The sequence below is a fragment of the Alosa pseudoharengus genome, unplaced genomic scaffold (genome assembly GCF_046254945.1).
Source record: "Alosa pseudoharengus isolate Yale_2024_CS ecotype anadromous, Long Island Sound unplaced genomic scaffold, YU_APseudo_1.1 YU_APseudo_1.1_scf_16, whole genome shotgun sequence".
Taxonomy (NCBI): domain Eukaryota; kingdom Metazoa; phylum Chordata; class Actinopteri; order Clupeiformes; family Clupeidae; genus Alosa; species Alosa pseudoharengus.
The window spans coordinates 32,751,235-32,766,900 of record NW_027468630.1 but is presented as its reverse complement, the minus strand read 5'-3'; the positions used below and the strand labels follow the sequence as shown (position 1 = coordinate 32,766,900).

The following is a 15,666-nucleotide window of genomic DNA, read 5'->3' as shown; positions in this document are numbered from 1 at the left end:
GCATTGTATGCTGTTATGAGATAATAATATCAGTAAATCATGTTCTGGACAGGTGTGATGATTACTACAACTGTGCACTGGTCATGGATTACATGAAGGACAAGCTTTTCAGATGTGAAGTGGTAATGAAACGCTTTTATAAATGTAAATCGTAATGGTGGGTTGACTGAAACTGTTGAGTTACGCAATGCTTTCAGCCTAAATATTATTTTTTTTATATATCAGCGCCTCTTTTCTGCATTGCATAACATTCATTCCTCCACTTCATCTCAACCTTTAAACTGAATTTTTCTGTTAAGCACTCAGTGTATGTAATGGGATAGCACCACTTGAGTCATGGGCTCTTCTTTTGGAAAATAAATGAACTTCTAACTGGATACATTCCCCTAATGCAGGCCCTCAAGATACAACCTGATTAATACATCTAGGGATTCTCTTGCTCTCCCTCTGTGTGAATGCCTGTGTTAGTATCCGCATGTGTGTGTCTGGTCGCATTATTTTGAAAAGACAGCTGGTGGGGTCAACTGGGGATGGAGAGCGCAAAAATCATTAGCCAGGATATGGTCCAGCATATCTAAGGGACTCCCTTGCAGACCTTGGAGACCTTAACCACCAGGAGAGTAAACCTGATTTCCTTATGAACTCTGATGGTGTTGTTCACGCGCAACGGAATTTCCTGTGATTTTTGCAGGCAACTCAGGACACAGTCTCTCTGAATCACACTGAGCAGGACTTCTACCTAAATGCCCAATCGCGTTGTTTCAACACGTAAATTAGGCAATGCCACAGAGTATGTGTGAAAGTATGTGTGTAGAATGGTAAAAATGGTCTGAGTAAATATATTTTGCATTGCTTATTGCGCAGGCCCTCCATGCAAATGTACTTGATTGTTATTGATGTTATTGATGATACTACATTTTAGTCACTTTTGTGAATAGGAGTATTCCTCTTAAACAAACAACTTCAAACTTATTTTTTGTCTTCATATTAAGTTAAGCCTTGTGAAATGATTTACTCTTCTAGAAAGCATACAAATAATTGACAAAACCTGTGAACAATTATGGCTTTTTTATTTAAGATGAATGAATATTGATCCATTAAATCAAAAACATGAACATTTATTGACAGGACGTTTCGTTTTTAATACAAAACTGTGACATCACTCAAGAAACTGAAATATTTATTTTAAAACTAAGTCCACCACGTTCCAGAACGTATCATGAAATAAGATATACTGTATGTAGAATAAAAAATGAAGAACATCAAAGAAATATGCAGAGAGGTTCCATTTACATGTAGTTACTATTTCGTAGGATGCACAATGCATCCAATATACAGAACAATTCCAGTACATTATACATTTTTGGTTCCTTTCAGATTAAAAATGACTATTCACAAAATATACAATTAAATAAACATTAATGTATCAGAAGATCTGTTATGTGTTTTTGACTTCAGGAGTATTTCACCTCAGTGTTGGACTTTTCTAAATCATTCAAATACAGTACATTTTCAAAGGCTTTAAATCCTGCTTGGTCAATGTGTGACTCATGATTCACAATGATTGTATATCTATGTTGTTTTTATGAGATGTTTTTACCCACTTGTTTTCAGTGACTATAGCATCCACAAAATATAAGAAACCCTTTACAAAACAAAAAAAGGTATAAAATTCTTTAAATAATGCACAGATTTGCTTTGGACAGAACCCAAGTCTGAATACTGGCATCAGCTTGATGCATTGGAAAAAAAATGTCAAAACATCTCTTAGGGTTGTTTAATACTGCTTACCTCGTAGATGAGGACTTTTTCTCTTTGGTCAGCTTTAGCCTTCTGAGCAACAACAACAGCAAATACAGAGGGAAAACAATACTGTACAAACACCACTAAACAATAACTTATTGAACAGGACCACTACACATCAAGGTTTCAGCAAAGACCTTTAGGATCAGAGACCCAAACTGCCACAAACTAAAAACTTCACAATGTTTTGCTGGAACAATATTTCAACGGACACAGATATGAACTGACAAGTCATCACTAAATAACAAGCATGTTTGACTAGTTCCAAAAAATGTTTGAAAGAAAAAGGACGCAACATGGGGAACCCTGCACCAGATGCTATGTGACATCAATAGACAGCACTTTGGTTCCTCAAAGTTAAAACTTTGCAGTTGACAAGTAGAATGGACTAAGGCCAGCAATGTTTCAGATATGAAATAAGTGCATAGAACAAAAAGTGGTAAATACTAGGATTATGAACTCGACATTATGGTGTATGTATGACAGGTCAGTGGCCCTCCGTTAATACAAAAATGATATTAATTTGAATTTCATGATCTCATTAGGTACAAAATATTATCAGTAGTGAGGTACTTATCTCTCATAAGGTTTCTGTAGATGCAGCAATGATACAATCCAAAATCATCTAACCATAAGATACAAAACTGATCATGTATACATACTGTTGGCATCATTGAAAGTATGTCCTACCTAAAAACCTGTTGTCCTATAGAAAAAAAGTAGTGTGCCTGCAACATTTCCATTTAATCCAAATTTTTTTAATGGATATTTTGAAATTGAAAGACTTGTGCCAGTCAGAGACATTATGCTGATTTGTAATACACTGATATGACATACCATCCTCAGATACATTCTCACATGCATTTAATCCCCAAAAGTGCCAGTAAACAGGTTCTTATTTCTACCCAAATGTAGATAATTCAACAAAAAAGACAATGAAAGCAAATTGTTTTGAGAGAACAGCCCATCCCCCCCCCCCCCCCTCAAGATAAAGCCTACTCTTGTTCATGAGCAGTGCTTACAGTCATGTTCCTGTGTAAGTTAGGGTTCTGACTGTGCCGGTTCCGGCTCCTGACTGAAGAGAATGTGGTGTCACAGCCCGGAACCTTGCACTTGTGCAGGAGACGGAGATGAACTGTCTTGTAGTGTGCCCTGAAGGTGCCTTTGTTGCTGTACACCTTCTGGCAGAGTTGGCAGGTGATGGGGGAGCTGGCCTGCAGCTGTGGAGTGTGGGACCCAGGGGAGCGCTCCGTCAGCTCCCTGCCCAGGCTCTCGCCCGGCCCCAGGCTCAGTCCGTCACAGCTCTCATCGCTGTCCTCCAGGGCCACTCCCTCCTCACTGCCCACGTCCGAGTCCCAGGACGAGTGGCCGCTGCCGCGGGAGGCAGCCGTGGTGCTCAGGTCCAGCACCGCCTCGTCCTCTACCGATGCCTCCGCTGGGTGCTCCGTGCTCTCGGCCGTCTTGCTCATGGGGAAGACCAGGCCCATGCGATTGTGGCCCTTAAAGATCACAGACGTTTGCCCAACGGGGTCTTTCGTGGAGAAATCTTGCCGGAAGTCACTGGCAATTTCCCTGCAAAGAGAGGACGTGGAATAGATTGTGCTGGACGCTCCATAGTGATCTTTGGTCAACAGCTTGTGGTGGAGGTTTAAGTTGGCGCTGTGCCTAAAATGTGTAAAATGGGGAAAAGTATTGACCTCCACATATAGTCCAAATTGATACACTAAAGACACTCTCATGCTCACACTTACTCTTTATTCTCTATTACTTCAGTCAATGATTTTAACTGTATTAACGTAATAAAAGAACGACTCAGTAATTTAATGATAATATTAAGTCTCACCTGTCTCTGCTTCTCCGGGAAGGAAAAGCAGCATTGCAGCCATCAACAGTGCACAGGTGCATCTCCTTCAGGTGTACGTTCCGGTAATGCATTTTGACGCTGTACGGATTTTTGAAAGTTTTATTGCAGATCTCACAGTGGTGGAGCTGGTCGTCTTTATTGTCCATGCACAAAGAGTGAGGGTCGGTGTCTGCGTCGCGATCGCTGTACTCGTCTGCGCAGACCTCACTGTCGTCTTTCTCATCTGCGAGTTTTTGAAAGAGCGGACCATTGCTCACTCTGTGATTGCTGTCGGCGTAGATGGAGTCGCAGGCCTTCTCTTGCATCTGCTTGTTAGCGCAGCCGTCCTCCTCGGACTCAGGCATGCTGTTGCTGCTGTGATTGTGGTGCTCTCGTAGTTTAGGCGATGAGCAGGTGATCACGCTGCCCTCCGCGCTGTGCCTCGGCCCCTCGTCAGCATAGTATGAGCCGTCCTCCTCCTTACCGCGGTCCATGTCGGCGTTTGAGTCCTGCATGAAGCCGAAGGGCCTCTTCAAAGCGCTCGATGGGTGTTCCCTCTCCAAGTGTGAGTCCAGCCCTTGATCCTCGCTGTCGCTGCATAGCTGTCGCCTGCATGCCCGACCTCTGCCCTCAGACTCCTCGATTTCTCGGCCGGCTTGAGGAGCCTCGTCTTCCGAGTCGCTGCCGTCGGCCAGCTCCTCCATGTCCTCCACCGCCTCCTTCTCGATCTTGATGGGCATGCTGGACTTGCGCGATTTCTTCTTTGGTACTGGTTCTGAGGACACCTCGCTGACCACTGGCTTCATGGGGACGGAGGAGGAGATGAGGGGCAGTGAGGGGAGGGTTCCTGGGGTGTTGGCCAGCTCGGCTGGGGTGACTAGGCTACGGTAGAAGGGCAGCACGGGTTGCACCGTCTTCAGGTTGGGGAAGAGGATGCCGCTCTGGCTGATGTTGGGGAAGCTGCTCTGGAGCTTGGTGTCCGCATTGTTGACCATATAGCTGGTGACCGAGCGGCTCTCGACGCTGGTGGAGATGGCGCCATATTCGGCCCGCTTTTCGCTTTTCACCTCGGAGGGGGAGCCGGTGTGGCGCAGGTCCTTGTCGCGGTTGTTGCGGTTCATGGGCATGTGCAGACGGGGGTTGGGGTTTGCGCTGTGGCGGTTGCGGCTGCGCAGCGAGCTGAAGACCATGTTGCAGCCCTCGATGGTGCACTTGTGCTTGATCTTCAGGTGGACGGCGTTGTAGTGGATCTTCAGCGTGCCCTTGTCGTAGAAGGTCTTCTCGCAGGCGCTGCAGTACACGCGGCCCTTCTTCAGGCCGCCACTCTTCTCCAGCGACCTCATTCTGTTGTCCGGGGACATCTGGTTGACCTCCGAGCTCACGGAGGACATGCACGGGGTGGCCGGGCCGTCCGAGTAGTTGTCGCTGGTGGGGAAGTCCTCCGCTTCTTTCTTGGCGATGCCAGCCTCCAGGGAGTTGTCGGTGCGCTCCAGGTCGGAGGCGAAGGAGGCCGAGCTGGAGCCGAGGAGGCTGCTCTCCCCTGGCGGGCCGGACTCGTCCACACGGCCCTGCTGCTCCTGACGCTGCAGCGCGTCCAGCTGGTGTGCGTCTGGCGGCGAGCCCAGGAGCGGAGCGGGCACCGAGTTCAGCAGCTGGAAGGGCAGCATGAACGCCATGCTGTTGATGAAGTTCTCAAAGTGGTGCACATGGCCCGCGCTGGGCTTCTCCACCTTGATGGGCAGGTTGGGGCTGCGTGGCGTGCTGTTCTCGATGAAGGTCCGGATGTCGGAGTTGGTGCGGGTGCTCGGAACGATGACGGACTGGCTCTCTTTGTCCTGGAGAGCCATCAGCTCCACAATGGACTTGGTTTCTCCAAAGCGCAGAAATTGCTGCAATGTGGCGATCTCCTCTTCAAAGGTCATAATAGCCCAGCGGTCCAGCACTTTCCCTGCCACATCCTACCAAACACAGAACAGGAAGAAAAGGTTCAATGTAACTCACATTCTTCTTAGAACCCACTTAAAACTAATACACATTAGCACCTTCCACCACCTGCCATATTCATATACACATTTGCTTTGACTATTTTAAGGTCAAAAGGGTGTCTAATTATAGCAACAATTTATCCTTATGGTTGCCATTCCTTTCAGTCTGCCATCTCTGATGGATCTCACGGAGGCGGAGTGGAGAGGGGCTGAAGATCAGAGGACAGGGGGCTGCTCATTGATCAAGTGCCTGGGTTGCCCAACCCCACAGTAATTACACGAGCACGATCACGCTTTGAAAGTCATTTGAAAGTCATGACGGCAACTTCGTGCTGTAACCACGATAAATATTTTATCACACGGCGGCTGTTCAAGGGCCTGTTGAGGAGTCTGATTTCGCGCTCACCATTACAGGGGGGCTAACATGAATCACACATATCACCAATGATGCCTGATGATGAACTAATAGAGCAGATTCTCCTTGGTGGTTCCCTGGTGGGTTCTGAGGAAGTCCTTGTAAAAAATTATATCTACACATTTCAACCCTAAATCAGGCACCCCAGTCTGATCTCAGCACGACTCAATAAATACATAATTAAATAAATAAATAAATCGATCGCTCTAAGTCTGGGACTTCCAACAGAGGCAGTTGGATAAGTGTGTGAGTGCTCGGTGTACAAACCTGAAGAACATATCCCCGGATGTAATCCTGGAGGGTCCAGTCTAGTGCATTGAGGATCTGGATGACTTCTTCCTGCTTGAGAACGCTGAAGAGGCGGTCCAGTAGGATCTTGAGGCGCACCGGGATGGCCTGCGTCCCATACAGCATCAGACTGCAGATGTCAAACACCACATTGGAGTGGACAATCTCCACTTGACTGCCCTGGTACATGTGGTGCACCTTCAATTTACTCAGTGCTACAAGGAGACAATGTCATAAAACAGTGTTATTGTCAGAACATGATAAAATATATTCACAATCTTGCTACATGAAATGCATGCTTGTTTCTGTCATATTTGAAACGGCAATCTACTCAAATGATGAAAGAGTAAACAGACTCGATTATCTTTCTTGATTATGAAGGAGAATTATCTAAGTGTATCCTTACCATGAGCTACCCATCCATGCTTGCAATTTTCACACTGTCGCCTCTTCAGTTTCCCAGGTTTGAAACTATCACAATTACAGTTCACCAAGGTACAGCAAATAGCCTGTTCAAAAAACAGAGGAAGTCACTTACAGCAGAAAATAGTGTGCAATGTCATCTTTTCTGATTCACAATAGAGGTGGCCAGAAAAAAAAAAAAAATCATGATTCTTGGCATTGCATCACCGAGTTACCCATCCTTATTAATTATCTCTCAGTGAAGTGCTGGCCAGGTGTCATATGTATGCAAAAATCTCAATCTATATACAAACACAAATTCACCACTCGCTTGATCACGTTCAACATTCAGCTTTTTTTACCCTCTCACGTGAGATGGTTCATTTGAAAAACATCAACCTTAAATCACCCCAAAGATATATCAGCTTTTCCATTTCACAGGGCATTTCATTTCACGATTTCCACCCCATCCTTAAAATGAGAGCTCCTCCATTCTTCAACAGAATAGAGTAATCTGGCCCATGAATAAAAGGCACAAGCCAGAGTTCCACGCCTGTTTTTTTTTTTTTTTAGATCACTGTGCCCAGGAAAGAATATAGATTGGAGGCAGTCAGCGAGGCTTTCCTGACGAATAACTCAAGCCTATTCTCTAAAGAGCGGTGTAGGGAACCAAAGGGGATTATGTTAGCCGCTGCACTGTGGGGCATGTCACACCAGACGCGCTCTCCTCCAGTGAGGAGGGGTGTCTGGGGCCAGGGTGGGGGATGGACAGTGGGGTGAGAAGTAGCCAACACAGCTGCAGGGCAGTAGCAGCCACGCTCATCCTCTCTAACAAAGGAGGACTCGGCCACACCTGGACTGGCCATGCCATTTGAAGGGGGGGAGAGAGAGAGAGAGAGAGAGAAAGAAAGAGAGAGAGATGGAGAGGGAGGGAGAGAGAGAGAGTGAGAGAGAAGAAAAGCTCCAGGGCCAGTGGCAGCTAGATGACATTTTATAGTCCATCGGGAGGGCTTGGGTTCACCTAATGGGGCTTATCTCCCCGGCGGTGGACTCGATATTGTGTTTGTCGTGTTGCCTGCTGATTTTGTGCGCGCTTCCTGCCTGCTGTTAATAGAGGTATAAAGTAGTGGGAGGCAGGAGTGTGTCAGGGGTTGCCTCGTGGTTGGGACTGACCCCAGGACCACATCTCCTCACAGCCTCAATCTGCACTCAACACAAAAATCAAAGCCCCACATTTCAAGGCATCAGGTGGAAGAACTGGAACATGAAACAAACAAAAAAATTTTTTTTTTGGTCTGACAGCACATGCATAACATTTGATGTTCTGACACATTAAATCATCTCCATTCAAATGGGCCATTAATTAGTGTGGGGCGGCTCGGCCTCCACAGATGTCCATGCCTCAGGGGGTGAGGTCCCCCTTTTGAGCTGCTCTGACACAGGGGAGCTGGCGGCACTGCTGCGGTGGAGGGGGATGCGGAGATGACAGCCCAGCCTGTGCTGGAGCAGCAGGAGTTGAGCTCTGAGCTCACCATGCAAGTCCAGCCATGTTCTGTAGTTAAAATGAAACGCTGTGAGGGTGTGAGAAATAGTAGTCTTCTTTTTTTTAATCACCTTAATGTCCATGTGTGATGAAAAAAACCCTTGTTGACTGAGACCATTCTTAATGCCAGTGTGATTAAGCTTCATATTGGCAATGGTCTCAACCTGGTTACCAATGGCCAATTTCAAAGACTATTCATGAGAGCCAAGAGAGCTCAAATAATTTGCTATATCCAGTACATTTTTATTTTAAAGGGCCGTGAAGATTTTGACACTGGACCTGTTCAAATCAGTCATCAAAGAACTACTTGGCACGACTGAGAGCAAACCCATTGAGATTTTTCCTGTACCTCTTCGAACTTGATAAATAATGTATCGGCAGCATGTTTTGTAATCCTTAAAACGGAGCAAGTATGCAGGCTGATTCGGTCAACAGGGAGGAGCCCTTCACTTTGTTAATCAAATATGACTCCTGCTTGAGCTTAATTACCAGAAACACTTTAATGCTGGCGTCCCTGGACCCTGTGAGGCACCTGATTTTCATTTAAAAGAAGAAAAGCGAGGGGCCAAAAAAAAAGAGCCTCTCGTCTTAAAGCAGCAAAATCCCGTCATTATCAGCCACAGAGGGAACACGGCCCAATTAATGTAATCCCATTACATGCATGCGGCTCCTCTGCTGTTACGTTTAATGTAGATCTCAATCAGTTGTGCTGGAGAGTGACAGGAGGAAATTCCATTGTTCGACATTTGAGGCGTTTTTTCTTAATTAGCTATTCATTTCATGCGCTTGAAAGGAAATAAATGACACAAGTCTCTTTGTGAAGTCATCTTGATGAGGGGGACATAAATCCCCCGAGTTAAAAGAGAAGAGGTGAATCATTTCTAAGGAGTGAAAGTGAAGGTGTGTATCAACACCAAACTGATACAATAAAAAACAGCCGTCCAAGGGCCGAGATGTCTATTGACCTTATAGTCTTTAAATAGTGTTTTTGGTCAGCATGGACTGGTTGTGTGTATATGTGTAAAATTCTTGTGCATCATGGCTGCATTATCAAAGGTATTTTTCAAACCAGTGTAAAATTATAGCACTATGAAATAGTCTGTTTTGAAAAGTCAAAGTAAAATATTAATTAAATTTATATTAGCATTTTGTGGTTAAACAATTTCAGTGATTTTTAAAAATCTAGTGAACACTTCATATGAACTTCTTATGAGCTAGTCAGCCATTTAGCTACATTTTATGTTGTGATGAAACACATCTCCTTTTTTAATTCGGTCATATTCTGGGGTGGGAGTGAGAATAAAAATAAGTCTCTTTTTTCTTTGCGTGAGTGTTGATGCTGCCTCTTAGCTCCTGGGTGTTGTATTGCCTGGGCTGGGAAATGTGAAGCAGATGTCTACAGAGGTGTTCTCCCCAGCAGGAGCTACGCTGGCCTCCCTCTCTACATGCCCTCTCTCAACTCCTGCACCACACATGCAGAACAGGAGATGGATATCGCTGCTCTTTCCTTTTTGGGAAGAGTGAAAAAACATATCTAATTTCATCGGCAATTTAAATTTTACACGATTTAAAGTGATCAAATCACATCAGATTACCAGATGTCAACAACTTGAATTAAAATATTTTGATGCCAATGATGCAACACTGCAATTCCAAATTAAATCAAATATTTACAGTATACGATTAAAAGAAAAGTCAGCTAAATAGTTAGTAAGTAACAAAGATATTTGTAATATTTTTAAAACAAAAAATATTTATTTTCATGATTCATGTTCTTTGCATTTATTGTAAAAAAGCACGCCTTTTGTCTTAACCGACATGAAAAGTTTCTTGCTAAAAAAAACCCCATTTAAAAACCATTGGATATTTTCAATCCAGACTTGAAAATAAACATAACTTATTCACAGAGGCACTGAACTACGCAGAGAAAAGAATAACTTCCCTCTAAACATGTTGCAACTAATGTTCACTTCAGGAGCCATAAATCTGTGGGCTCGCAACCGTCTGCACTCATTTGTTCCAATGAAATGCTGCTTAGTCAAAGTTAAAATGAAGTGGGACCTCTCCAGGGACGCGGGCCAGAAGTCGGGTGGGGAGTGTGAGGGGAAGAGGGCCGGCGTACCATGAAGCCCCAGACCCTAAGTGATAACATTCGTCTGTGGGAGGGAGAGAGGGAGGGAGGGAAGAGGGGGGAACGAGAGGGCCACTGAGGCCAGAGCACAAGATGCAGATGCCCCTTACACAGCCGTGCACAAACACAGGAGCAACAAGCAAATGCAAGCGCGCTCGCACACACACACACACACACACACACACACACACACATGCACACATGGTTGGAAATCATTTGTGGTTGTCTTGACGTACAATGTGGTCCCAAATAACTATATGAAGCAGTCTTTCACCACATAGCCTCTCAATTACATCACTGTCAGCGGCATGCGCAGGGCTCCTGATGCGCTAAACCGGCTGGCCTGGGCCACTGTAGCTGTGCGAGGACATGCTCAGGTACATCACGAGACTGGAGCGGAGAACAGCCCTGCAACACCAGCTCACCACAGCCGCTGCCCCGTCCTGCACAAGGCTACTGTTCACACTCACACTGAGACAGAGTGTGTCCAATTGGTCAGAATGTCAGTTATTTTGTGTTTTGGGAATTCAGGACCTCCGTTCCCAGTCACAGCCCCCCCCCCCCTACCCTGGGCCAGGGCCATGACATCCTTCATGGAGAAAAAAAAATATTAAAACGGTTCTCTTTGGCTCTTAAAATAAATCCTGCCATATGTACATAATAGCCATGCAAGTTTATAGACTCAACAGCAATTGCTAAGCAATATTCATAACAACTGTGGACAGCTGCGGCCGACAGTATTGAGTGTCCTTGTTGAAATAATTTACTGTAAAGCAAATCAATTAAGTGATGCTTGGTGCAGATTGCCAGCTAAATGCTACACGCCTGGCATTTGGTGCCAAAGACACACAGCCTCGATAATAACTACAACTGTCTCTAAATATTTTAGGGGGGAGGGTGGGGGAACTGGGGGGTCTGATTTTTCCCCCGACATTCTGTGTGATTCATTTAAGAGTGATTTGTTTCATTTCTTTGTCACTGTCCACAAACGTGCTTCCTTAACCAGATCAGAACACGCATCATTATAGAAATATTCCAAAGATTTCTGTTTGGATATTAAACAGTGAATTACAAACTGTGAAACAATATATACAAACTGTAGCTTTGTTGGTGGTAAAAGAAAAACTGTAAGTATAGACAAAGCCAATGATACAAATGTACAAATAGTGGTAAAGATGTATGATGTTGTCGATAACCAAAAACAAAGTAACACAATGGCAATTTCCAGTCACAACAACCACACTGAATTTTTTAGGGCTGACCTAATAAAAACGTCTGAGACCCCACAAGAAAACAGAGCAGCACAAAGTTTTCCTGGTGACATCAGTAGGAAATATTTGCCTCCTCATGCTCGTGCTCATGCCTTTATCGTAAACTGAAGAGACGTGTTTTCATCAGACACACATCCATCTTTCTGACTCCATTATTTCCCTGATAGATTGGCCACAAACTCTTAGTAAAGTAGAGTGATATCAAACACAGACTACTAATACTAAAAATGTCAAACTCCCGAAAAAGATTATTAACTTCAAATATTTTCTGAGACTATGGGAACCATATTATGACTTATTTAGATCAATAATATTGCTCATTACATTCCTTTCTATTATATTTATATTAGAAGTTAGATATAAAACGTCACAGGAATTCTACTTTAATGATAAATGATGAGTCACAATATAATCCTAAAGACTTACTAAAAGTTTCAAAATGAAGGAAAATATGACTAGAAGCAACTAAATCATTCACCAGACAGATAGGTGCTGCGAGAATACATCATACACTCACTAATCTTTAAGAAACAACTGCAATGTCCGGCTGTGTTCTTCGCCTACAACACTACATCATGTTAAAATAAAAACATTGATCTCTTTATGATTAAAAGGAGTGAAGGAATTACCTGGATCTCCATGTGAAGCTTTGTGTTGAACATCTATGCCCATGAAACTGATCCCAAAAGCAGGTGGGTACGCACAAAAACAAACAAACAAACAAACAAAAGCCCCTAACTGCTTCTACCCACCACCTCTGCCGCTCGCAGTGTGGAGACAGTGGCAGCTCACAGACCACAAAGACAGGCAGTAAATGAGAGGAACATGTTAGTACACTGCGTCTGAGAAAGTTTGGCTTCGAGCTATGCACTGATTAATATCAGATTCTCCCCCACACTCTGCCTCTCTCTCTCTCTCTCTCTCCCTCCCTCTCTCACTTTTTCCTCACCCAGCCTCTTGACAATCTTGTCACATCTGGCTGACAAATCCTCACGAGCCGCCTCTATAGCTGTGTGGCGGCGGCTGCGGCGGCGGTGGCAGGAGCGCGCTCAGTGCGGGGCTGTACGGGGCCTGCAGCGGAGAGGGGCCCCAGCGCTGATGGACCATCATGGAACTAATGAAGCTGAGTGCGGGGCTCAGGGGCTGCAGCGCCCAAGCGCAGCACCAGGCAGCTCAGCCCAGCACGCCCCGGGGCCCTACTCTACACCACTCGCAGTTAGCACAGGGAGGGAGGGAGGGAGAGAGAGAGAGGGAGGGAGAGAGAGAGAGGGAGATAGAGAGAGAGAGAGAGAGAGAGAGGGAGAGCGAGGATCCACACAGGCAGCCCACACAGTTCATAGGTGCTGGGAGGCCAGAGGTTCACCAGCGGAGGAGGGAGAGGCAGCTAACAGCACAGACAATACAGCCATTTCTCTGTTGAGGAGCTGCTGCTGCTGCTGCTTGATATACTTTTCTAGAAAGGTGCTACAGCGAAATGGGAAGGAATCCTGACGTGAGTCAGGGCCATAAGTGCTTTGCCCAAGTGGCTTTAGAGGGCTGAAAAATCTCTATAGCGGTGCAGCACTGTGTAAAAAAAAAACACCCCTCTTTTTTTCTCCTCATGTTAAGATCCTTTTGGTGTAAGCCGAGACAGGGAACTCCCCTCTTTTCCCCTCGTGTTTTGCCCTCCTCCTGATCACTTCTGCCCCAAGAGTTAATCGTTCATTTAAATATTTTTTTTTTCTTTTGAAAATTCTTTTTGAATGACGGTGTACTTGAGAGAAGTAAATGGGGGATTTTGTAAAGTACTACACAACAAGCTTACATGTATGACTACATAATGATGATAAGAAAAACAAATCAAGGACAGTCAACATAAAAATCCCAAGGAGACAAAACAACACAGATGCCTCCTAACAATCATGGTACAAGGATTTCTGAATGAATGAAACTTTACTTCCTCCACAGCTGATATGTCTGGCATGACTCTGCTGATGACTAAGGGTCCCCTCCCAAGGCTGGACAGGCTGTGGTTGTCCCCAGTACAAATACAGTACAGTACAGTACAAAGCTGCCTGCCACAGACACTTACACACAAACCAGCACATCGACAGATCGGCTAATTGTTGCATTAAGGCTGCGACAAAACATTACGCCGGTCTTAAATTACATTCCAATAGTGCCTGGCTAGCAGCCAGCGGAGAGCGACTAAAAGCAAAGCATGGCAATGAAGTCTTTTAGAGAGAGAGAGGGAGGAAAAGAGGGAGAGAGAATAAGAGAAAAAGAGAGAAAGAAAGATAGCTACTCAGCCACAGTGAAAATGAATGTTTGGACTAAACAGCAACAGTCTACAACTCATTAGATATTTTTCTCTTTCTACAAAAAGTGTAACTTTCCGTATCATTAGTGAAGAATAATAGGTTGTCACTGTTGAAGAAGTGTAAAACAATTAGTTCTATCTAAGTTTCAGCATTGACCTCCTAGATTTTGTGGAGTTGACGGGATAGTCAATTTCAGCGAGCAAGTGAGAGCATGAAAAATGAATTAAAAAGTTTCACAACATCAATCAAAAGTTTTCAAAAATATTTTCATAAGAAACCACTTGGCAAATCAACCCTGCAGCTTCTCTCAGAGAGATATTTTGCTTGTATGTTTTCACCTCTATAAAGTGAAGGCATTAGATGACACTGAAAAGAAGAAGAAGAAGAAGAAGAAGAAGAAGAAGAAGAAGAAAAAGAAGAGGAAAGATAGCGTAATGAAGATATCTTCCTTACCTGCGACATTCTTATTAAATGGATGATCCCAGGCTGAGTGTGTTGTTTGCCATTCCCTGCGAGTCCCTACAAAAGAAATGCCTCCAACTCTCCTGTCTGCACAAGTAGTACGGCAGCCGAGCCGTCACACGCCGCTTCTCTCAGGCTGTCGCACATGAACACTGAAGCCTCGCACAAAACACACACACACAGACACACACACACACACGCACACACTTGCTCTCTGTCTCTCACTCTCTCTTGCCCTCACACACATACACACATTCTTCTTCAAGCTCAACCTCGCGTTTTAAAAACAACAAATGCGCCACTCTTACACATGCCCTCTCTCTCTCTCTCTCCTCTCTTTCTCTCTCTCCACTCCTCTCCCCCTCTTCCTTATTTTTTCTGTCCGTGGTCTGGCTCTAAACTGCTCAAGATGTGCAGTGTGCTGAAACTGGGCACAGGGGATTGGAATGAGATCCTCCCACCCTCCCACTCGCCGTTCTCACCTCAGGAGCTGCCTTCTCTCTCCCCGGCGAGCCCCAGCGTGGTGTGTTGGAGCATGCACCCCCCTCCTCCTCCCCTCCCCTCCCACCAAGCCCACCCCCACCCCCCAACACACACACACACACACACACACACACACACACACACCCTCCCCCGTCGAGTCACAGGGCAGTCCCCTCACAGCTGGCTGGAAGAGGGCATGACACTCATCTTTCACAGAGATTTGATCAAAAGGAATCACAAAGGCTCCAGGCTCTCCTAATGCAGTCAGGAGAGACTCTACCTCTCTGCTCCCTCTCTCCCCCTCTCTCTCTCTCTCTCCCTCTCTCTCCTTCAGCCTTGCTCTCCAAGGCAGCTTGAGTAATGCATTAAATCAATGCAGCCCTGCACAGAGCTCACCCTAGAGTTGAGCTCTGACTACGGATGTGTGTGTGTATGTGCGTGTGTGTTCTCAACACCGCTCTGTGAACAGTCCCGATAACAAGTTGTACCTTGTGCTGACGGGAACTCACCACCGTCTGGACCCAGTATCCAGAAACATGTAAGTGCAGGTAAGTTACCTGTGATTTGATTTTATTAAGTGTGTCACTATCAGCAATCACACAGGGACGTGCCTATTTAAATCACATTAAACTTCCAGTGCGTCAAGGGCTCATTTTCCAAAATCACACCATGCACAAAATACACATTTAGCAAGTAGCAGAGGTGTGAGGACTGAGATGGAATATAAGGAAAAAAAGAAA

The 15,666-nt window shown here is 45.1% G+C and overlaps 1 protein-coding gene across 3 annotated transcripts; it reads right to left on the bottom strand.

Annotated features, from left to right (window-relative positions):
• Positions 1 to 1,053: 1,053 nt before the first annotated feature.
• Positions 1,054 to 14,949, bottom strand: bnc1 (basonuclin zinc finger protein 1). Of its 3 annotated transcripts, none has more exons than XM_076287743.1 (5): positions 14,435 to 14,949; positions 6,741 to 6,843; positions 6,314 to 6,549; positions 3,647 to 5,604; positions 1,054 to 3,468 (listed from the first exon to the last, which is right to left on the bottom strand). In XM_076287743.1, exons 1-5 carry the CDS (start codon positions 14,441 to 14,443, stop codon positions 2,799 to 2,801), a joined length of 2,976 nt encoding a protein of 991 aa, XP_076143858.1. In that variant the 5' UTR covers positions 14,444 to 14,949; the 3' UTR covers positions 1,054 to 2,798. The 3 variants fall into 3 exon arrangements, with proteins under 3 accessions (XP_076143858.1, XP_076143857.1, XP_076143859.1); XM_076287742.1 differs by lacking the exon at positions 14,435 to 14,949 and adding an exon at positions 12,311 to 12,567; XM_076287744.1 differs by lacking the exon at positions 14,435 to 14,949 and adding an exon at positions 12,311 to 12,567 and having other exon boundaries at positions 1,054 to 3,375.
• Positions 14,950 to 15,666: the final 717 nt, after the last annotated feature.